The sequence below is a fragment of the Carassius gibelio genome, chromosome A17 (genome assembly GCF_023724105.1).
Source record: "Carassius gibelio isolate Cgi1373 ecotype wild population from Czech Republic chromosome A17, carGib1.2-hapl.c, whole genome shotgun sequence".
Classification (NCBI taxonomy): Eukaryota; Metazoa; Chordata; class Actinopteri; order Cypriniformes; family Cyprinidae; genus Carassius; species Carassius gibelio.
In genome coordinates, this window is record NC_068387.1 from 25,881,823 (window position 1) to 25,907,590 (window position 25,768).

General features: G+C 35.9%; 2 protein-coding genes across 2 annotated transcripts; both read left to right on the top strand.

Annotated features, from left to right (window-relative positions):
- Nucleotides 1–802: 802 nt before the first annotated feature.
- Nucleotides 803–9,477, top strand: LOC127933132 (uncharacterized protein C14orf132). Its single transcript, XM_052529877.1, has 2 exons — nucleotides 803–829; nucleotides 9,241–9,477. Exons 1-2 carry the CDS (start codon nucleotides 803–805, stop codon nucleotides 9,475–9,477), a joined length of 264 nt encoding a protein of 87 aa, XP_052385837.1.
- An 8,016-nt stretch (nucleotides 9,478–17,493) lies between these two features.
- On the top strand, nucleotides 17,494–24,609 carry LOC127933128 (B2 bradykinin receptor). The gene is made up of 2 exons (XM_052529872.1): nucleotides 17,494–17,706; nucleotides 23,182–24,609. Exons 1-2 carry the CDS (start codon nucleotides 17,621–17,623, stop codon nucleotides 24,260–24,262), a joined length of 1,167 nt encoding a protein of 388 aa, XP_052385832.1. The 5' UTR covers nucleotides 17,494–17,620; the 3' UTR covers nucleotides 24,263–24,609.
- Nucleotides 24,610–25,768: the final 1,159 nt, after the last annotated feature.

Below are 25,768 nucleotides of genomic sequence, written 5' to 3' on the forward strand. Positions count from 1 at the left end.
AAGCGTGTGATGAATCCAGACCTGATCAGCAGTGACTGCGGATGACATCTCGACACGCGAGGATGATGACGTTAAACATCACACGAAAACCGTCACCTGAGACATCCCCGAAACGCTGTACCTCTCAGCTCTTTCTGACAGACGTCTAATGGAGAGCCATTTGAGAGTCTCCTGTACTGTAACGTGTCCAGTCGTGTCTCTTTTATGAATTTAATTATATATATATATATATATATAATTTAGTATAAATTAAAAGTCTTAAAACAAATCATATCATTAAAATACAAATTAATATTTTATTTTTTTATTTATTTGGTACTGTATAACAGTAATGAGAATTTGGGGCATGAATGTGAAAATTAAATTAAATTAAATTAAATTAAATTAAATTAAATTAAATTAAATTAAATTAAATTAAATTAAATTATAATCATTTTCTTTATGCAAAAAAAATATTTAAAAAAATTAAATAAATAAATAAAACTGTTGTTAATTTTTTTATGATCCTGAAGTGAAATCATCCAGGCATTCTAAGTGTGAGCGCACAGGATGGGAGATAAGAGAGAGAAAGAGCGAGAGAGAGAGACTCAGAGAGAGAGAGAGAGAGAGAGAGAGAGAGAGAGCCTCAGCAGTGTTTCTCTCTATGTTCTGCTCTCTCCATCTCCACTCGTTCATGATCGCTGTGTTTAATGATGGACCTGAAAGGATGAACTCGGAGGACGTTTGGAGACGGTTCTGCTGTGAGTATCCCATGAGGAGCTGAAGAATCGTTTCATCCAGGAATCAAACACGTGTGATCACCATGGATCTTTCGTTCATGGCTGCGCAGGTATGTTTGCCATTATTCATTAAAGATTCAAGTGTCACAGAAACATCAGTCTGTTCACTTGGAGTTTAGAGCTCAAGATCCTCATCAAGATCCTCATGACATGATTTCACGTCCTCTGACAGCTTCTTCGTTCCTCTCTGTGCAGTTCAACTAACATCACAGAGACTAGTTTAGTTTACTGGCTCGCTTATTCATGCATATCTGTTTATTATTTATATTTAATGGATTTATTCTGGTTAACAAAGTGACTGTAGCCTCTTTGCTACCCAGAATAAATCCATTAGATATAAATATAAATAAGATACTAAAGTCAGAGGATCTCAAACATTTCTGTGAACTCCTCCACATTCATTTGATGCCTCTATATTCTTGTATGACAGGTAGGAAGTTATTTGGGATTTTTTTTTTTCTTTTTTTTATTATTTAAATAAATGTGTAAAATGTTTTAAAAATTAATAATAAAATAAAAAAATGAACACAAAATTCAAATTAAATGCATGAAAACAAACGCAATGAAAATAAATGTTACAATTGACTTTATTTATTTTCAATTACAGTCTAATGCAAAATCCCCAAAATCTATCAAATGTGTAATATTATGAACATTATAAACTATGCATACAAAGATGTAAATATTTAGTTTAAGAGTCAAGAGTATATCAAGTTTCCTCAGTGAAGTCTTTTCTATTTTATTAAGAACAAATCTTTTATTTTAACGGTTAAACGGTATTTAAACTCACTTTGCAGAAACCATTCTTACTTGTATTATTTGAAAGTGATTTAATAATATCCTTCACAGGGAAGAAAGAATGTGTGAATGAATAAACGCTCTTTATTCAGGTCCATCACACATCAATGAAGAAGAAAAATTACTGTTTTAGACACTTCATGCATTTCGACTAATAAAGAGATGTGTTTTATCGAGACCAGACTGATTGTATATCATCTGCACGTCAGAAGCAGTTGAACAATTGAACCTATTTGTCTTTCGATGACTTTTCGGATGTGATGATAAAACAAGAGTGATTGCATATGAATACAGCACACTCCATTAACCTACTGGAAGAACAACTCCATGAATCGAGCATTGTGAAAAACTGTATTGTTCTCAAACTTCACATCAGACTATGAGTAAATGCATCTGCCATGACCACACCAACACGAGCACGAGCGAGCAGACAGAGCAGACAGCAGGTGCTGAACAATCAGAAGTGTCCCACATCATCACTCAGAGAAAGTCTCGCGGCGCCGGACGGCTCACGTTTCACACAGCAGGAATGAATCTTCTAAAGTAAATGTGTCAGACGGGCTCCAGTGACCCTCCAGAGCCACGAGCGCGTGACACACACACACACACACACACACACACACAATACAGTCACTGTTTCACACTTTACTCAACACAAATCCAGAATGGGCATGATGAATAAGAACATATAAAAGCAGATAGAAGTTATTATAACATGAATGCTGTAGAGAAATATGTACATATATTGAAGTAGGCTTTTACAGGAAAATAAAATGTTAGGCTTTTGATTGCAAAATGTCACATTTATTTCAGTGTGTTACCATTTCTTTGTAGTTATCAAAATCAGAATCAGAATGAAGAATTATTTGTAAAATTTACTAGCAATTCCTGAATGGAAATTGTTTCAAAGTAAATCATACACAATTTTTTCCCCAGTGAATATCTAATTTAGTATTATTTATATACTTTAATATATAAATGTATTATTATTATTATTATTATTATTATTATTATTATTATTATATATTTAAGCATTATTTGAGTAATTTTATGTGATTTGTCATATTTATTATTATTTTATTTTTATTGTTTTAATAATATTATTCAGGTTTCTTTCTTTTTTTTCTTTTTTTTTTTAAATGCTTCAAATTAAACTAATTTAATTTAGTTGCCAATACAGCATTTCTCATTTTTATTTAGTCTATAGTTTAGTTTACTTTCATTAATACTTATATTTTTTTATTTGATTCTAAGTTTATTCAGTAATTTTTTGTAAAATGATTTTGTCATTTTATTAGTATATATATATATATTAAATAATATTATTCAGGTTACATTTATTGTGTATTTCAGTTTTAACTTAGTTGTTATATTACATTTTATGTATTTCAAGTTTTTTATATATATATATATATATATATATATTTGTGCATTAATTCAAATTTTCTTTTAAAATGTTTCATTTAATATTTTTATTTTATTATTATTATTATATTTAATTTGATCCTTATTTCAATCAATACAAATGTTTTGGTTTATATTTATTCAACAACTAAAACCCTAGTGAACATGCATTTAGTGTTTGTCATAAATGACATTCACACATTCTGAATGTGTTTTGGGGTCACTGCATGTACTGTAAACTCATGCTGTCAACTTTATTTATGACCTACTCATGAATCCAGCACTTGAAAAATGAAAACGGAGTGCTAGGAGAACAAGAAATGCTGGCATTAGTAATTTAAGCATTGTGTTGTTTAGAGATGCTGTAACGCTTCAGACACGTTCTGCTCCCTGTGGAGCTTTGTTTCTATCTGTGGCAAATGGTCAATGGCGATTTGTTGCTCACTAGCACCCACTCCATAAAGGCGGCGAATGAATCCTGAGGTGCACCTCCAGACAACCGCACTCTGTACACCTTGTTGAACCCAAAGAGGTTGCTGGAATGATTGGCGACCTCCACAAATATCGACGAATGAACCTCACGTAGTTTTCTACAAAGTCCCTCCTTCTGACAAGCACAGTCTGCTCTGATTGGCCAACTGACCCAGTCTTGGGTATATATATATATATATATTATTATTATTATTTTTTTTTTATTTTTTTTTGATGATTCCCCTCATCCCCTGAGGTAACAACAACTATATTGACGGGCTTTTATATACAGCAGTCAACAGGCAACATTAATAATAAATCCTTTTATTAGTTTGTGGATTTGCTTGAGCTAGAAAGAACTATTGAACATAAATAAAATGTGCAAAAGTATTTTGAAAAAATACCCTTAGAAAGAGCTACTGCATTACTGCATTCAAACTTCCAGACTGACTCAAATGATTCGCGAACCCGCTCCGAACTCCCGAACTGACTCAAATGAATCATGCTCCGAACTCCCTAACTGATTCAAATGATTCGCGATCCCCAAACTGACTCAAATGATTCGCGAATCCGCTTTGAACTCCCGAACTGACTCAAATGATTCGCGATCCCACTCCGAACTCCCGAACTGATTCAAATGATTCGCGATCCCCAGACTGACTCAAATGATTCGCGAACCCTATACGAACTCTCGAATTGATTCAAATGATCCGCGAAGCCGCTCCGAACTCCCGAACTGACTCAAATGATTCGCGAACCCGCTCCGAACTCCCGAACTGACTCAAATGAATCACGCTACGAACTCCCTAACTGATTCAAATGAATCATGCTCCGAACTCCCTAACTGATTCAAATGATTCGCGATCCCCAAACTGACTCAAATGATTCGTGAACCCGCTACGAACTCCCGAACTGACTCAAATGATTTGCGATCCCGCTCCGAACTCCCAAACTGACTCAAATGATTCGCGAACCCGCTTCGAACTCTCAAATTGATTCAAATGATCCGCAAAACAGCTCCGAACTCCCGAACTGATTCAAATGATTCGTGAACCCGCTCCGAACTCCTGAACTGACTCAAATGATTCGTGAACCCGCTCCGAACTCCCGAACTGACTCAAATGATTCGCGATCCCACTCCGAACTCCCGAACTGATTCAAATGATTTGCGATCCCCAGACTGACTCAAATGATTCGCGAACCCTATACAAACTCTCGAATTGATTCAAATGATCCGCGAAGCCGCTCCGAACTCCCGAACTGACTCAAATGATTCGCGAACCCGCTCCGAACTCCCGAACTGACTCAAATGAATCACGCTACGAACTCCCTAACTGATTCAAATGAATCATGCTCCGAACTCCCTAACTGATTCAAATGATTCGCGATCCCCAAACTGACTCAAATGATTCGTGAACCCGCTACGAACTCCCGAACTGACTCAAATGATTTGCGATCCCGCTCCGAACTCCCAAACTGACTCAAATGATTCGCGAACCCGCTTCGAACTCTCAAATTGATTCAAATGATCCGCAAAACAGCTCCGAACTCCCGAACTGATTCAAATGATTTGCGATCCCCAAACTGACTCAAATGATTCGTGAACCCGCTCCGAACTCCTGAACTGACTCAAATGATTCACGCTCCATACTCTGAACCAGGAAGAATTAGGAAGCGTGCATTGTGAGGGCGCTCTGAATAGAGGCAGTGAAGGCAAAGGATTAAAACCTCTATTAAAACAGATGTCCAAATGAACTAAAAGCACGTTCTGGGCGCACGGAGAGGTGGTGGTATGCTCAAGAGCTATATTTGGAAGTGGCGGTACTGAGTACCAAATGATTCGCGATACCGGCCCACTTAAAGCACTGAGAGTCGCCTGACAGACACAGTGATGAAGCCATTTCACGGGCTTAACTTTGATAAAGAATATCTCTTTGGTTTTGAAACTTTAGTCTTTGCAACTCCAGGGATCTTATCTATGCACAGCTTGTAACACTCCAAAGAGAAAGGAAAAATTTTAATCGCATTTGACCCCTTTAAAATAACAAAATGTTTATATTTATGCATTTTAATATTATTTTATTTTATTGAAATGTATGCTAATTTACTCCCAAATTCTCATTACTCTAATTTAAATCTTTACATTTTAAAATACATTTTAAATCTTTAAATTGTAACATTTATCATGATTGCATTTGTCGAGCTGCATTTAATCTGTGCTAATTTAAACGTTTATTTATTTTTTCTTAACATTGCAAAATGTAAACTTAAAATTCATAGAATCAAGTCAGAATCTCAAAATATAAAATCATAATCATGAGATATAAACCTTACCTTTAAACTTTTTTTAAAGTGGGAAAAATAATAATTGTGAGAGATAACTCAGAGTTTGAAGGAGTTTGAAATGTGAGAATTCTGAGTTTACATCTTAATTAAAGAGAAATATATTAATTATTACTTTTTTCTCAGAATTGACAGTTATAAGACAAAATTGTAAGATATTTAAAGATAAAAAGATGCAATCAACTTTATTTTTTTTCATGGAGGGAAATAATAAAAATAAAAAAGCAAACGAAACATAAACGTAATTTGTCAATACAAACAATCAGAAATGACTATGATTCAACAGAAACAGTGACACTCTTAAACACTTTCTTTGATATTTTACAACATTCATTAAATGTGCTTTCACTGTCCAAATACTTTGATTTTCCACTTGAGTAATTCAATACAGAAGTAGGTCAATTCTATTAGAAAAGCTCATTAGCATGACAGAGAGCTGAATGGAGTGTGGAATGAGTTGAAAATGCTTTTTTCATCCAGCTGTAATGAAGCTTTCCTCCGCCGTCTGTCCCTTCATTCACAAGTGAAATTTATTTTCCAGCTCCAGAGGCTTAAATATTGAAATGGCATTATAAAACTGAGAGGTGGGGTGTTTCATGAAGAGCAAGTTTTACAGTTTTGTACAATAACTTTGCTACTATTTTCAGAACCTTGATGTCATTTTTCAAAACTCTAGACACAAAACGTGTATCACTTGTAACACAGTCTGTCTAATGTTCAAAACATTGCATTGTGCATTCACATCTTTAAAGAAATCTCGCACAATCATTGGTTCAAAACACAAATCTACTGTGAAATACCATTGAAACACAACTATAGATCACTCACACACAAGCAACCGATAGTTTCACTGTGTCATTTAGAACAAAATAGGTGAAACAGATTGCATTATGGTATTACATGTACAGTAAATACATCTCTGTAAAAGTACTGCAGCAGTAGAGAGAATACTACAGACACAGTGGAAACATTGAATAAAGTTTGTAATATATCGATGCAAAACACTACAGTACAATCACACCATAGGTTTATTTGAATCAAAGCAAAAGTAATTAGCTATGAAATAGAAAATGAAAGACAGTACTGTAAAACATGTATTGTAAGAAACAATAAAAGCACATCTGTCTTGGCCAGATTAAAACCTGCCTCATCCAAATATATGAATCTGTGAAGGTCATCATCAGCATCCAGCTCCATCACCCTCTAAAAATACCTTTTGGAAAGAGATTTAGAGATTACTGGACAATGTAGAATTTTTGGGAAGGTTTTTTACAAATATTAAGCTACATCGATGGATATTGTAGTCTAATTTGTTCATGCTCCACGCTAATTGGTGACAATGAATCTCGTTATCTTGAAACTTTTATGATGAGTGAACAAATGATCTAAGTTGTATGTGTATTGTATCCAAGCAATTGAAAAAAAAGGGTTAGAGTTTTGGAAAATGTGCATTTTGATCATCGGTTGTGAGTTTTGTGTCTAGAGTTGTGAGAAATGACATCGAGGTTCTGGAAATAGCAATAACAAAGTGATTGTAAAAAGCAGTGATGTTGAATTTGTTCACATCTAATGAGTTCACACTGTTCCCTACAACTGTAATAACATAGTTTCTTTTATTAATAATTCATGCTTAAAAAGAAAACACATTGGTTTGTAATTTAGCTTTCTGTCATGTGCCTCAAGTTTAATTCTCTTCATTCATTCATTCAAGCCAGTGCCATTCCAGCATAATTGATATACATATTATTTTATGCTTTTAATTTTTATTTGTTTTATTTTATTTTAGTAAGTTTGGGATATTTTGTTGTGTTTTTGTCATTATTTGTATTATTATGCTACAAATGACAATCAAATAAATGCATAAAACTAGGTAATCTTTCAAAATCTAATCAAAATGAAATTTAAAAAAATCCCTCAATTTCTGGCAAACAAAATGCTGCACAACAGAGGTTTACATTTAAAACATTTCATCATCATCATCATTATTATTATTATTATACTTCTGATTCATGCATCCAAATCTTGCCCAATTCTGAGGCATTCTATGTTATAATAGTTTAAATGATACCTGTCATAAAGAAAACAACAAAACTAAATAAACAAACAAATAAAAGCAGTATCGCCTCATCATTAGCACGAGACAATGAGTGAATCAGGATTATTATAGTTCATTCAACCTGAAACATAAAAAAAAGTTGTAGTTATTCAAACAGTTATTCAAACGTATCATTTTCATTTAGTTTAACCATTAATTAAAAATAAAGTCATTACAAAAATATAAATAAAACAAAGATCTATAGACAAATGACAAATACAATAAAAATCACTAACACTTGAACAAAATAAAAATGAAAACAGATATAAGAATAAAAAAATCTAACTATTATTAATCATATCTCAACAATAATAATAAGAAAGTCACTGCATTTCTCATCCACACTACACTGCAACACTTTCACATTTTAAAGTGGCTACATTTAGTATTGGAAATTTTTTTTAATAAACATGCTTCATTATAAAAGATGAAGCCCTGAAGAACTTGATATTACATGCTTCTTAGCAGACGATGTAGATACAGTGCTCATGTTTGTGTCACTGTGGATGAGGAAAGGCTTGTTGTGTTCTGTGCATGTACAGTAGCAATGACACTGCACTGTTGGGTTATGAATGTCTCACCCAATAAATCACTATCACTTCCCTCTTCCTAAATATTATGGCACGTGTGTGTGTGTGCGTGTGTGTGTGTGTGTGTCTGTGTGTGTCTGTGTGAGTGTGTGTGAGTAATTGCATGCATGTCATGAGTGCTCTTGTTTTTGTGACATATCAGGACACAACTCTGCATATATATATAACCCATAACCCATGTCTCCATTTTTCAAAACGCTTATAAATCATACAGAATGAGTTTTTTTGAGAAAGTAAAAATGCAGAAAGTTTCCTGTGAGGGTTAGGGTTAGGTGTAGGGTTGGTGTAGGGTGATAGAATATACAGTTTGTACAGAATAAAAACCATTACACCTATGGGATGAACACACTTTACACAAAAACAAACATGAGTGTGTGTGTGTGTGTGTGCGTGTGTGTGTGTGTGTGTGTGTGTGTGTGCGTGCATGCGTCCGTGTGTGTGTGTGTGCGTGTGTGTGTATGTGTGTGTGAAACACTCCTGAGGCCATGATTCAAAAACAGACGATCTGAGAAGTATCTTCTGACAGAGCAACAGCATCTATGCGAAGCGCTCTGCTTTACATCAGTTCTCGTGTGGATGTTATTTGATGGTTTTTATCCTCAGCGCCCGTGGCTGGATTTGATCAGGTTGTATAGAGTTATTCCTCACATGCATGTTCACACAACAACTATGCTGGGACCACCCTAGCAAACACATATGAACCAGGCCCATTAGGTTTATAAATCCAGCTCCTGTGCGTGTTGAACTCTCTGTGTTTCAGCTGCCGATGATGGGTGGTGCGTTCATGGACACGTCTCCTGTGGACGACTGCAGCGCGGAGCACTCGCTCTTTAACTCCTCGGCCAGCGTGAACGCACTGCCTCCTGCATCATCAGCACCGGTCCAGCAGGAGGAGCCACAGCGTGTGTCCAGCGACGCCGTCTGGCTCTGGATCGCCATCTTCGCCACCATCGGAAACATCGTGGTGGTCGGAGTCGTCTATGCTTTTACATTCTGAGGACGGAACAGATACAATATGAAACAACCAATCAGAGCTGCGGTCCCTAACTTTGTTTGTGTTCAAAATGTAGAAAAATGTATATAATAAGCGAGTACACCATGAATCCATTTTCCAAACCGTGTATTTAGCTTGTCTTGAATCACTAGGGTGCACCTATAATAAGTGTTTATATTCTGACTATTTTAGATTGCTTCGGAGATACCGCGGCGGAGTAACCCAGTACCTTTGTGATTCTTCATAGACATAAACAGAGAGAAGTAGTTCCGGCTACGATGTTCTTCCGCAAGACGCAAGCAGTTCTGTTTATTAACCGCTAGAGCGTCATAAGTTACAGACTGCAGCTTTAAGACACTTCTTAACATTGACTTTATGCAACTGGCCTCTGGTCGACAAATATGATCTGATCATAGAAAATCTGTGTAGAAAGTGAAAGCTCAGTGTGTGTATAGTAAACTGTATATTTCAGAGAACAGTCTTTATTTTTCAAAATCAGAGTTGCATGAATCTGTTTCTGTAGCATTTTTATTTATTTATTTTTTTGGGTGAAAATGCCATTTACTATTAAAAGTTAAACAACCAATATCCGTCAGTTTCCCTGTCACCTAATTCTGATTCAGAAACGATGCACAGATCATTACGGCTGTATCAGCGGCGTCTGATGGAGTCACTGATGATAAAAATATGATGTTTACCTATTTAACAAGCTCTGTTTCTACACAATATTGGCAGCTCAATCAATCTAATGCCAGTCATAGGCTCCTCAGTCTACATGACATCATGTCCACATGCATTATGGATCAACATCATTTGTAAACCTCCCAGAATGCATCAGTGCTGACAGCTCTACATGTTAAAGTCAGAGCTGCAGAGATCGACCGGCCAGACCAGACCAGACCAGACCAGAATCTCTCTCAAGCTCAAAAAGTCCAAAACAGACTCATAGAAGTAATAACTTATGACATGAAATCCCTAACACAGACATCCAGCTATAAAAAGGTAAAGATAATACATGCACGATTGCAACTATGTATAGTTTGTGTGTTGTTCTAGTCATCCTCAGGTAATAAATGAATAATGCATTGCTAACTGACATTGCATTTATTACAGTGGCCTATAGAAACTATAAAACATATGTTTTGCCTTATTTTGTGGTCAAATAAATACATAAATAAAAATAAATTAAATCGTAGAATATAAACAAACCATAAAACTGACATTAGGAAAATATAGGATTTATTTTACAAATTATTGGTAACTGTCCAGCAGTGCATTTTATTTCTTAGCCAATTAAAGGTAAGTAAAAAATAAAACCTGTTGAAATGGTGAGAAGAAAATCATGCAATGTCAGATATATATAATTCCCATGCATTTACAGAATTTAAATATATTATTATAATAATTCTCATCAGCATTATAATTATTAATACTAAATAAAAGCATTATAAAAAAATCTAAGTTACTGTATTTACTGCAGATCTAGCATGAACTGTGCTTTACCTGTTGTCCAGCAGGAGGCGCTGATGCTAAAAGAATAAACTTAAACCAATCTCACCTGAATGTTTTTATTTTTTTATTTTTTTATCTAACCTGAAGTCTTAAATCCAATAGTCGTTTATAATCGTAATTATATTGTAACTGATTGACACAAATAATATACTGCAAACAAATGCAGAATTGAGGTGCAGTTCTGATAACAGTGAGGATGATTCTTTTAAAGACGGGAATGACATGATAAATAATGGGTGAACTATTGCTTGTGTAAAGCCAGAGGAACACAGAGGAGACACAGTGTGTTTATCTCCACTTACATAACCTGATGAGTGTGTGTGTGTGTGTGTAAACAGATGTGACATAACGAGCATCACAAACACATGCTATCATCAGCAGAGAAGAATCTGAACCGCTGAACAGTACTTTCAATCTTTATATTTATTACTATTAAAAGAAAAACTTTTATATAATAGTATAGTAGTAGAAGACTTTATTGTCCTCGAAAGGAAATTTGTTGAGGACTACATGTTGCTGCATAAACATGCAAAAAATACAATAATAAAAATGTTAAATTAAGACTTTAAAATGTATTTAAAATTAATAAAATAAGCTGTTATTCAGCATTCATACAGATACAGACACAAAATAATTATACCTATTAAGTTTACACATATGTGTACTTTGGTCACAGCACTTATATATAATTGCCAGTGGTTTGATTGCTTTTATTGCAGCTTTGGATGAAAGTGTCTGCTAAATGATTAAATGTAGAAGTGACCTGAAGCGCTTCAATGATAATCCATGTAAAAAACAAAAACAAAAAACAAACAAACATTGCATTGCAGTTATTTCACCAGTAACTAAGTAAATAAATAAATATGACTTGGTCTGACAGACAATTGTTTCTATTTCTGAAACGAGCGGAGTGTTTTCTATTTTCGTTTTATTTATGCATTGCCATGCTACACGTAAATAAATAAATAAACACAAGGTAAAACCCTGGAACATGTCCAAAAAGTATTGCATTAGTTGGTGAATTTTGCTGGGAGAAAGCAGTCCTGTTCACGAGTGAAAGGTAAAGTGATTGTGCTGTGTTTGGCAGAGAGCTGCTTCATCTGGCAGAGCTTTACTGAGAAGTTATAAATCATTACACTGAAGAAACAAGGTTAAGATGACTCCACGCCGTCCAGACATGAGCACGTTCATCCGGTCCACCCACAGTAATGAATTTCAAACATGCTCCTGGACTTTAAATATGACTCTGTGGTTTTGGGAGCTGGGTGAAGTGAGAAACGACTCTGAAAACTGCTGGAAAATCAGAGTCAATAAACGTACGCTTTATTTTATCTGGATGATATTTAAATCCTGGATGCAACTTACAATTGAATTGTTGTAATTTATATGAATTAACATGCCATGCACTAGTGTTATTTTTGTATCACTGATACACTATACAGTTTTTGTTAATATATTGAATTGGATTTCATAAAATATATAAATATATTAACAAAAACTGTATATTTATTCTGCATATATATTAGGTTTGAGTTTTTAGTTCATTTACTTTTAATTATTTTAGTACTTCAATTTAACAAAATTGAAAAATTCTGACTTGGCAACTAGATATTTTTTTTTTTTTTTTTCAGTTTATTAGAATTTTTTTCTATTATTTTTCAATGGTCATTTTTATATATATATATTTTTTCCATGTTAATTGTTGTTAAAGTTTTAGTAGTTTTGTTGAGTGTTTCTATCATGTTTATAATTTTTTTAATACTGGTTAGGTTTTAGTTTTTAATTAATTTACTTTGAATTTTTTTTTCAGTATGATTACTGGGCCACTAAGTAAAAAAAAAAAAGTTAATTTAAAATTTATATATATATATATATATATATATATATATATATATATATATATATATATATATATATATATTTCATTTATTTACTTATTTGTGTTTTTTTTTTTTTTTTTTGCAAGTTTTTTTTTTCAATTTTTTTTTTTTTTAGTTCTATTTAATCCTGTTTAATCCTAACCCTGGTTTACTTGCTCTCTGTTAGTGTAAGTGTGGATGTCTAATGTCTCGATGTGACGTGTTTTGAAAGCTGTGATCTGCCCTAAGACTTTCCACAGCTCGAGACCATTTCAAAACCACACGTTAAGAATAAATAAATGAAGAAACCCAGACACAAAACCAACACGTTAAAATCTTCCATTCTGTTCTGAAACACAAACACTTCATAAATCTGCACATTTGTCACGGTTGGTTTGGGTTTTGGTTGATGTTCTCATGTCTTTTATTTTGTCATTTTCGCAGTTATTGTTCCTGTCATGTGTTTCCCTTACCCTCATTGGTTGACTAGGTCATGTGGTTCTTATTCTGTTCTGTGATTGGGTCATTGTCTTGATTGTTCACAGGTGTTCCTCTTGTGTATAAATAGCTCTCATATTGTCTTTTGTGGGTGAGTTGTGTCCATGTCTATGTTCTTGTTAGCAAACCAAAGCACTTCAGCAACTGTGATTTGTGCTTGAAACTTATGATTTCAAACTCTCTAAATCATTTCCATCTGCTCAAGTAGCCAAACATGTCCAGTATTTCCTGGACTCTCTTCACTTATTGCTTTTGATGAAATCACGCATCTCTTACCATCCTGAGAATGTCATTCATATTGGCTCAATATATAGCAGTGATCTCAAACAGAACAAAAATAAGGAAATCTGGAGTTTAAATACCGGTTGCATTTACTTTCTTTACTGCTCTTCTTACTGTAAACGATTGCAAAGAAAAAAATGCCTTAATAATCTTTCAATTAAAATGCATGTAACACGCTTTTTTGATCTTCCATCTGACTCTATTCTAGTAAATAACAGCCCTTTTCAAGATCCAACTAATTCCCAATAGATAATCAAGCCTGGACCTCCATTTTTATTTAATTGAGCATCCTTTTTTGACTCATAAATTAATCAGACTTTGCAAGAAAAAATGGTTTTGAATGGCATTTCAATTTGACTAAGTGTCTTTCTCAAGGGAACAATGTTGACTCTACATCACAAAACTAAATCTACTGAACCACATCATTTCACCCAGACGTTGTGCTATTTCCGAAAAAAAAAAAAAAAATAAATAAATAAATAAATTGACAAGCACCATTCAGAATTCTGCAAAATAGAATATGCATACAAAACATGCTATTGTTGCGTGTATGGCATTCTTGGATGACTGAAATTTATGTTTATTTTATTTAAGATGTTTCTTTTTTCACCAAAAAGTCAGTTAATATTATTACAATATAAAAAACTGTTTTCCATGTGAATATCTGTTCAAATATAATTTATTTCTGTGATGCACCGCTGTATTTTCACCATCATTCCTCCAGTCTTCAGTGTCACATGATCTTCAGAAGTCATCCTGATATGATGATTTTCTGCTTAAGATTTGCTCAGTTGTTCTAAGGCACATTTTTGTGGAAGTTAATATCCTTTTAGCAAGGATGCATTAAAGGGATAGAAAGAGAAGTGACAGTAAAGACGTTTTTAAAGTTACAAAAGACTTCTATTTTCTTTCGAACCTTCTGTTCATCAAAGAACCCTGAAAATAAAATCTTGCACATTTTAGACAGAAATATCATGCAGAAAAATCTCCTAAAGTGCAATGCATTAAACTTGACTTAAAATTTCCTATGTGACAAAAATATCATCAATAGATCATTATTTTCCCCCTAATATCTACTCATTGACTTACAATTTGATCAAACTGCCAAAAGCTAAGACATTTTAGTTCAAAATTGGATTAAAAATGACAAACTTCTGTTTTTACGCCTCACTTGACAACAGCGCAGCATAATTATGCAGTATACTAGTAGTATTCCTTTCTGAACATAGCCAACAAAATGTAATTACTTCAGAACGCATAGTTACATGCATCATGATGTCACTATAAGCGATCCATTAGCATTAGTGTGATTTGCATTAGTAATATCTGACAGCTGCATATTCTCAACAGAGCAATAAAAGCACTAGTGTACAGTAAGTGTTCAGTAAGTGCTAAATGATTATGTGATCAAGTGATTTTGATCTTGAGGTCTGTAAACTAACAGCTTTGCCTCAGTAATGGTTTTTTGGGGTCCACTTGGCTCCAGTGTGATTTTTAAATGGAAGCATCATTGGAATTGATTGACATAAACATTGAATGTCTCAGAGCTCCACACAAAGCAAGCATTGAAACTCTTCCCACCAAAGCTAAGGTTTCGTTTTGAAGACAGTGAAGTTCAGAACACCTCAGCAACCAACTATATTGTGATGCCATTCATCCTCATTCACAGTTGTTTTGTAGGATTGTTAATCATTGATCCAGATGTTTGACAGAGGAAGAGATTCAAAGAAGTACCCAGCTAATGAAAAATATGTTCTGAAGACGGTTTGTTAACAAAATGAAAACGTTATTTCTGAATGTTCTCAGAATGTCTAGATATTTTTTCTTGTCGCGGTGAACATTCCATTTTAGCATTTTGAAAACATTATGCTAATGTTACTCTCTGGAGTTGTGTGAAGTTCAATTCCTGCTTCAAACGCTCCACCATCATCCCCGTTCCAAAGAAACCCAAGATAACAGGACTTAACGACTACAGACCTGTGGCTCTAACATCTGATGTCATGAAGTGGTTCTGGGTTATCTGAAGGACATCACTGGACCCTTACTGGGCCCCCTGCAGTTTGCTTACCGAGCAAACAGGTCCGTTGATGATGCAATCAACATGGGATTGCACTTCATCCTGCAACATCTGGACAAAACAGGGACTTATGCGAGGATCCCATTTGTGGACTTTAGTTCGGCTTTCAACACCATCATCCCAACAGCCCTTCAGACCAAACTGCCCCAGCTCTCTGTTCCTAGCTCTATCTGTCAGTGGATCACCAGCTTTCTGACAGATAGGCAGCAGTTAGTGAGACTGGAGAAATTCATGTCAAACAGCTGCTCCACCAACTCTGGTGTCCCTCAGGGCTCTGTTCTCTCACCTCTGCTCTTCTCGCTGTACATCAACGACTGCACCTCTAAAGACCCTTCTGTCAAGCTCCTGAAGTTTGCAGACAACACTACAGTCATCGGGCTCATCCAGGACGGTGATGAGTCTGCTTACAGACAAGAGGTTGAGCAGCTGGCTGTCTGGTGCAGTCTTAACAACCTGGAGCTGAACACACTCAAAACAGTGGAGATGATCGTGGACTTTAGGAGAAACCCCCCTGCACTTTCCCCAATCACCATCATGAACAGCACTGTGACTGCAGTGGAGTCATTCAGGTTCCTGGGAACCACTATCTCTCAGGACCTGAAGTGGGACAATCACATTGACTCCATTGTGAAAAAGGCCCAACAAAGGTTGTACTTCCTTCTCCAGCTGAGGAAGTTTAACCTACCACAGGAGCTGCTGAAACAGTTCTACTCAGCCGTCATTGAGTCTGTACTGTGTACTTCAATAACTGTCTGGTTTGACTCAGCAACAAAATCAGACATCAGAAGACTACAGAGAACTGTTTGGACTGCTGAAAGGATCATTGGTACTCCCCTGCCCACCTTTCCAGAACTGTATACATCCAGAGTGAGGAAAAGGGCTCAGAAAATCACTCTGCATCCCTCACATCCAAGTCACCCCATTTTTGAACTTTTGCCATCTGGCCGGCACCTCAGAGCTGCAAATACCAGGACAGTCAGGCACAAGAACAGTTTCTTCCCCCAGGCAATCTACCTCATGAACAGTAAAATGTAATAAAAACATGCAATTTCCTTATATTTATTTGTAACCCCTCCATCGTAGTACATCCCTGCATCTTACTCAATCCTATTCCATTATCATTTATAGCACAATTGTTTATACACTTATTTATTTGCAAAGGTTTTTTTTATTTTATTTTGTATTTTTTGTCTGTGTGTTGTTGTCTCTGTGTACTGGAAGTTAATGTCCCCAAAACAAATGCCTTGTACTGATTTTACAACATTTTAAATAAGTTAGAAGGTATCCAGTGTTTTTGTGCTAACGTTTTGATAACATTATTAAAGACAGATAACTTTGAATGAACATTTTGTTAAGATTACTTGATGAACGTTGTTCAAAATTTTGAGAAGACCTTATCTGTAAATAAAATGCCTGCTCGTATTATAAAAATAAAGTTCAATACTTATTATTTGGCATTTGAAGGATCAGGAAGGATTTAAAGAGATGCTTGCCTCAGTTTTAAACAGCAAGTGTAAAATATCAACTGCAAACAGATTGGTTTTTCTGGCACAGATTCATCACTTGAAAAATTCTCAACTTTCTATTTTCACCCCCATAATGATGTCAGCAGCAGCTGGGATGTTAGTGGGTTTATAAACACACTTTTACGAGGTCATGATTTATTTATCTTATCCAAAGCATTAAAACTGACAAATACACTGCTAAGCATGAAAGAAAGACTTGAGGGGTCACAGACACTCCTAGACTCTCATCCGCATGGATCTTGACCAATAAAGGGAAATATGCTGTATTTGTTTGATTCCAGGCGGCTGTTTCTGGGTTTTCCAGTACAAACAGGAGGGAAAAGCCGAAGGGTGGAGACCAGGTCTGACATCAGAGTAACGTGGATCCACTCTTTTAAGAGTCAGGCCATGCCATGTGCTCACTAAAGCACGACACACTGGAAAGGGGCACATCAGCGGGAGAAAGCACACATCTGGATTCACTTTTTGGACGAGTGAGGTATGTACAGCTCTGTTTGAATGACAAAACCATGTAGATGTCTGTCAAACGGCGGGTCGTTTTAACTGAATTTACCTAAACTGTGAGGATCAAATGCGTCCACTCTGCTGGAGAGCTTCAATGATATATTGTGCTTTAATTTTGATTTGCTCAAATGATAAAGAACCAAAAAAAAAACGATTACAACATATTGGCTCAAAGGAGTGTCCTGAAGCAACATGTTCTGTTTATACTGAAGTAGAAGAATGGGGGGAAGAGAAAAAGTAAAGCTGAAGAGAAAAGCAAAAGAAAGAGACGTTTTAGCATTTTTAATTCTGTTTAAAACTGCATTACATATTTTGCCGATTTTTCTAAACTTATTAATAAAAACGTACATTATTTTCAGGTTATCTGTATTGCTTATTGATTCTTCTGAATGCCTGAAAAAAAAAAACACTGTTAATATTGATTCATGTTTCTTATTCACTTTTTAAATGCTTTTTGTGATTTATTTGCATTATGCAAATCAACAATAAAGTGATAAATAATGATGGTATATATATTTTACTAACAATTCCAATGTAAAGTTCTAAAGCAGCTGACTGTTGCTATGGTTACCACATTAGTGAACACAAACTGTGTTTTTGACTGTCAATTTAAATTGTACATATGCACGCGTACTAACTAAAAAAGTTTTATTTTTTATTTTTTATTTTCAATAAAATGCATTAAATTTAAGACATTTTTGGGCAAAAACTTTGGGCAACTGTTTTCAACATTGATAATAATCAGAAATGTTTCTTGAGCGGCAAATCCGTATTTCAGAATGATTTTTTGAAGATCATGTGACTCTAAAGGCTGGAGTAATGATGCTGAAAATACAGATCTGCATCACAGCAATCAAATTCATTTTATAATATATTCACAATGAAAACAGTTGTTTTAAAGTGCATTAATATTTAGTTTTTACAGTATCTTTAATTAAATAAATGCAGCAGTTGTGAACAGACGACTAAACAGAAGACTTCTTTCAAAAACATTAAAAACCTTACTGACCCCAAACTTCTGCATACTAGTGTATAAATTCACACATTAATTAGTAGTTTCAGACAGTCTCATAATTCATATCCTGAGATAAACAGACATTAATAAGACTTGAACAAACTTAGCCTCTAAGACAGTCTTAAGAACTAATCTGACCAACTAGCAGTTAGCCAACGGTTAATCAGTCTTTGTGCGTGTGTGTGTGTATGTGTGTGTGTGTGTGTGTGTGTGTGCGTGCGTGCATGGGTGCGTGTGTGTGTGTTTGTGTGTGTGTGACCGAATAATAAAAAAAGAAAACCTTTTAAGCAACCAGTTCCTAGTTAACAGCAATTAGTGAACAGTGAAACAGTGATTAAACAGTGATTTAAACTTCTGACTATACTGATCAATGAAGCTGTAATAAAAATTAAATGTTATGTCAGACTCTTCCTTATTTTGTGTGTGTTTTAGTCCCCATATGTTTCCATGCCCTTTTTTGGTCTTCCTGTCCCTGCTTGATTTCCTAGATTAGCCCCTTAATATAAACCTTTTGCTTCTGAATTCAAGCGCTCAGTCTACATGTGTGTGTTTCTCGTTGTTTGCAAGAATAAATACCTTTCATGTTAATCCTCATTGTCTCCTCGCTCCTTCGTTTCCTCGTTTGCGCAGTTTTCCACAGTAAGTGAGCCGGGACAGAATACCGGACCTGAACAGAACAGTAAGCAGCGCCACTTTGCCCCTTGTTTGTTTTCCATTTATTTTAAGAGGGGTTTTTTTTCCTGTTTGTTTTTGTTCAAGCCCACCGGCCGCTCCGAAGTCAGGCTTGCCGGCCACGCCATTGTGAAGACCACTGGTAGCCATTGACCTAAGCCCACCGACCGTGGCATCGACAGCCGCCCAGTTCACCCGTAATCAGAGGAGGAAGAGCTCAACCCAGCCCCTGATTTCGCTCCAGTGCCAGCTCCTTGTAATCACTTCCCAATCCCTGAGTCTAGCTTAGTGAGTGCTCCTGTTCCTGAGTTCAGCCCACGGAGGGCTGCGGTGCCTATGGCTGACCTAATGCCCTTACACGCAGCTGTGGCCAAATGGTCAGAGAGTACTAGTTACCCGAAGGTTGCTTGAATTACCGTTGAGCAAGGCACCGAACCCCCAGTTGCTCCTTGGTCGCTGGATCTATAGATGCTCACTGCTCCGGGTGTGTGTTTACGGTGTGTGTGTGTGTGTGTGTGTGTGTTCACTGCTCCTGGTGTGTGTTCATGGTGTGTTCACTTCTCATTGCTGTGTGTGTGCACTTGGATTGGTTAAATGCAGAGCACCAATTCCGAGTATGAGTTACCGTACTTGACAAATGTCACGACTTTTCACTTTCAAAGAGGGCCTCGGAACCCTTAATCTTCCCCAAATATTGTGGGGTGGTAGGGCTCCAGCAATAGAGGCCGAGGAGGGGGGCTCCACCATGTTCTCTTAATCTGCCAGCTCGCCCTGGCCCCCCAAGCTGCATGTGCTACCATGGTCTCCTAGTTGGCAAGATCTGCCATGGTGCTCTGAACTTTCGGATCCATGGGTCCCTGGAACATGTGCTGCCCTAGAGACCTTCTGTCCAAGAACCCTGCTTCTAGAGGCCTCCAGAGCACCCACCTTCTGGGAGGGGGGAGTTATGTCAGACTCTGTTCCTTGTTTTGTGTGTGTTTTGGTCCCCATACGTTTCCATGCCCTTTTTTGGTCTTCCTGTTCCTGCCCTGATTGTGTTTATTTGATCCCAGCTGTGTCCCATTGATTTCCTAGATTAGTCCCTCAATATAAACCCTTTGTGTCTGAGTTTCCCTTGTCCAGTTTCTAACATCAACCCCTGAGTTTGCGTGTGTGTTCCAGCTTGTGTTCCTCGTTGTTTGCAAGAATAAATACCTTTCGTGTTAATCGTCTTCGTCTCCACGCTCTTTCCTCTCCTTGTTTCTGCCACAGGAGGCGAGCCGTGACATGTTGTAGGTTCTCCCGCTGTTTTTCCAACTAATCTGTAACCTGACAGACAGTTTTCCTAATCACACTAGAAATATTATTTAACTACACAATGCTTTCATTCCATAGGGATGCCACTTCCGGGATTCAAGGAGTAACTCACCCACAAGCTGTTCCAAACCACCATGACTGATTTTTTTCTTCGTTCTTTTTTTTCCTTCTTTTTTTTTGTGAAAACAGAATAGTACTCCTTTCAGTACAATGAAAGCAAGGCATATGGGTTTTTTTTGTCAGTACGTGCCGACAGCCTTTTAATTTTAGGTTAATTTTCAAGTGAATTACAGTATTCCTTTACCAATCTACACAACCAGTCAAATATTGGGAGTAAAACTGTGAGTAAAAATGTGGAAAGAAGTCTCTTGCTCACCAAGGTTGCATTTATTGATCAGAAATACAGTAAAAACAGTTAAATTGCTAAATATTACACAAATTTAAAATAGTTTTGTGTGAACATTAATTCAATTCATTTATGAGATGTGCAGCTGAAATTTCAGCATCATTCCTCCAGTCTTGCTGATTTGCTGCTCAAGAAACAGTTTTGATTATTATCAATGTTGAAAACAGTCATACAACAGTCAATATTTTTGTAGAAACCATAATGCGTTACCATTCAAAAGTTGGGGGTAACCAAAAAATGTAATAAATAATTTTACTTATACTTTTATTCAAAGTGACAACATTTAAAATAGCAAAAGATTCTTTTGAACTTTCTGTTCACCGGGGAATCTTGAAAAACAACATGTATGACTATTTCCACAAAAAAATATGAAGCAGCTTTTTTATTATTAGCTGTTTCAACACTAATGTTAAACAGAAATGTTTCTTGAGCAGCAAATCAGTATATTATAATGATTTCTGAAGATCATGTGACACTGAAGACTGGAGTAATGATGCTGAAAATACAGCTTTGTTCCCAGAAATTAATGACACTTTAACAAATAATACAATAGAAAACAGTTATTACGTTGACTTGAAAAAGCCAACTTACTGAAATCCTATGTAAAGTTCTTCTTCTTCGACCAAATTTTAAAATGCATCTTCTCCTAGACCTTTAAACTACAATAACCAAACTTGGTCCAAACCTTCAGACTGGTCTGACTCAGGTTGCTATATATTTTCTAACTGATCTTGCTAATGGTTACCAGACTTTCATTGAGGGGGTAAAAACATTTGTAGAATGAATCTCATTGTGTATTTAATCTGTCTATTGCTAAACAACAAAACAACTCCCTACTGAAAAAAAAAGAACAGTCTTGGGTGACTGCCTGCTTGGCTGGTCTCTCAAGCTTTTCTGATGTTTTTTAGAGGTGTTGTTAATCATGCTAAAAACAAGCTAACAACTTGCTAAACATACTAACAAAATGCTAGCAACTTGCTAAACATGTTAGAAAAATGCTAGCATCATGTTAGTAAAATGCTAATCATGCTACCAACATGCTATTAATGTATTAATCATGTTAACAAAATGCTAGTAACTTGGGAATCATGCAAACAATCTAATAATTTGTTAATCATTCAATAATCGTCGTAACAACATGCTAGTAACCTACTAATCATTCTAGAAACAAACTAGCAGCCTGCTAAACATGCGAGAAAATGCTAGTAACATGCTAATCATGCTATAATTATGTTAACAACATGCTAGCAACTTACTAATCATGTTATTAACATTCTAGTAACTTGCTAATTGTGCTAACAGCCAGCTAGAAACATGCTAGTAACTTGCTAATCATGCTAAAAATTGCTAGTAAAATGCTAATCGTGTTAAAAACATGTTAGTAACTTGGTAATCATGATAACAAAATGTTATCACCATGATAGCAACATGCCAATCATGCTATCAACATACAACTAACATGCTAATCATGTTAGAAACATGTTAGTAACGTGCTAATCATGCTAACAAAATGTAAGCACCATTCAAGAGAAATGCTAATCATGCTAGAATCATGCTATCAACATGTTATTAACTTGTTAATTATGGTAACAAAATGCTTAGCATGTTAAAACATACAAGTAAAATTATAACCATGCTGGAAACAAGTTAATTGTGCTAATATCATGCTAATCATGCTAAAAACATGCTAGCTACATTCAAGTCATGCAAGAAACAACCTAGCAACCACCCCAGGTACCCAAGCAATATGTTTTATACCCATCTGACTGTATTGCCTTGAAAACATTCAAACTTTAATCTTCAAAACTATTTTAGCTTACAAAATACTTCAAACTGAAAACATTCAGATTGCAAAGTTTTGAAAGATTTTCAAAGTTCTACCTGGGCTTTTTCACGCCAACTTAAAGTTATTAATAAATACTCATTAAATTATAATACTATTTCACACTATTATTGTTTTGAATGTATTTTTTTATCAAATAAATGCAGCTTAGGTTAGACGAAGATACTTCCTTTAAAATGATTAAATGTAAAAACTAACACTGTACATTTCTCCACAGAAACATGGAGCACGACATACAAGCAACAACACCATCCATCTTTTCCACAATCCCTACGGCTTTCTCCAAGAGCAACCTTACCAACGACACCCAGTGTCCGCAATGGGAAGTGTGGGACTGGTTGTACATAATGCAGCCTGCTTACATGTTCATCATCTGTGTGCTGGGAATCCTGGGAAACATCTTCGTCCTGCTGGTCTTCGGCCTGCATAAGAAAGCGTGTACGGTGGCAGAAATTTATTTGGGGAATCTTGCAGCTGCCGACCTCCTGTTGGTCTCGTGTTTGCCGTTCTGGGCTATCAACATCGCTGATGGGTTTAAATGGCGATTTGGCTCGCTCATGTGCCGACTAATCAACACAGGGATCAGAATGAACATGCTTTGCAGTATTTACTTACTAGTGTTGATTAGCGCAGACCGCTATGTCGCACTCGTCCATGCTTTATCGCGTGGTAGAATGAGACGACCGCGCTATGCCAAGCTCAACTGCATCGCCGTATGGTTTTTCGGATTAATCCTAAGCATCCCCACGCTTCATTTCCGGGATACTCAATTCATCCCGGAGCTGAACATCACGGCTTGTATTCTGAACTATCCGAACCCCAACATCGGCCTCGCTTGCGACATTCTTCTGATCTTGCTAGGCTTCATCATCCCGTTTTTGGTGATCTCCTACTGCACGCTGAAGATCATCCGAGCTCTGCGCGAGCAGGTCCTCGACCGCTTCAATGCGGAAAACACTGAAAGGAAAGCCACCGTCCTGGTGCTGGTGGTGCTGATGGTGTTTCTCTTGTGTTGGGTGCCGTTCCACATCGTGACTCTCATGGATATCCTGATGCGCTTCGGCGTCTTCAGCGGATGTGACTTTCAATCTGGTCTGGACATCTCCAATCAGATATTCACCTACTTGGCTTTGAGCAACAGCGTGTTGAACCCCATACTCTACGTGATCGTGGGCAAGAACTTCAGGAAGAAAGTCAAAGAGCTGATGAAGCAGCTTACGGAGATAAAAAATGATTCGACAAGCGGTTCTACAAGATCACAGCTCTCCTCCACCTTAAAGACCTTCACAACATATTAAGAGCATTATGCATTGAACGTCCATAGGCACAAATTAAAATGATCATTTATAATGTTTGTTTAACATGTCAGTTTTGATGTGTACTAAAAAAAATGAAGTTGTAAATAAATGATTGAAGTAGGTTTTGCAGGAAAATACTATTTCAGCCTGTTTCTGTTTCACATGTTACTTTCCATTTCATCATAATTATCTGTCAAATTTATTGGCAAATATCAAGTGAAAATTGTTTGCGTAAATTGTACAGACCATCACAAAATATTAAGAACATTATGTATAAAATGTATATTAATTTGTTTGTTTAATGTGTCAGTTTTGATGTGATTTTTAAATGTTAATAAAAATGTACGTATAAGAACGTTTTTGTATGTCGATGTTAAAAATCATTAATCTCTGATGTTAACGGAATACTAATAAAATACCGTCAACTCAGTGTTATTTTAGTATCACTCAGATACTATTTTATATATTTTGTGTTAATATTTTCAAAATAGTTTTGTATTTTTGTATTTTACGTTTTCATTTTAGGTTAAAGTTTAAGTCATTTCGTTTTGTGATTTTGTCAATTTATTATTATTTTTATGGTTTTATTATTTTTTTATTTCAATTTTTAGTTTTAAGTAACACAAATTGTTTTAAATGGAGTTATCTACAATACCCCTGTTCCAACTGCCAAATTAAGTACAATTACATTAAACATCACATTTATACGTACAACTCAAGGTTATACACGTGTTTCTTTGTCATTGTGGATAAAAGTGTTTGCTAAATAAATCCTAAAATTCAAAATATTGCAGAAAATACAATGACACTGCAGTCGATCTTGTTCAAAGGCATTGCAATATTTTGGCACTTTTTGTCTGCGTAATGCATGTTAAATATAAGACAGACAGACGGTGATTTCTGCAGACTGTGTCTGTTTCCAGTTTTTGTTTCCAGGGTATGAAAATGACTAGTTGGTTTTTAAATTACATACTTTCCAGTAATGACTCAACACTTGTTCCTCTTTGTGTGTCTATGAATAACAACCTCATAAACAGTGTTTTTCCAGCGATACCTCAATGGTCAGACGTGTTTTCACACAGAGCGGTGGGACCAAAAAAAAAGCAAGAATGGTCACCCTAGGTAAGGGGTTTACTGAACTATCAGTTCGCTTTTAGAAATGAGTTTTGCTCTCAAAAAATGTGCAGTTCTACTTTTAGAAATGAGCCATGAGCGGTGGCCTGAGGTCATGTTTGGACCCTATACTGTCCCTATTAACTACAAATGCCCTCAAATAGACCATCATTATGGAGTAACACAAAAGAGACAAACATATGCTTTGAGGAGCATAAATAATAGAATGAATTTGCAACATCTCTAAGCTAGAGTCAAAGTCTAAATGCAATATTAAATAATCATTATAATATAATAAACAAGACATGTTCTCTCAGTTGAGAGATCAAAACCCTGAAATAACTTTGAGCAAAGAAAAAAAAAGCCAGAGATGTTGGCTTATTAGTATTATAA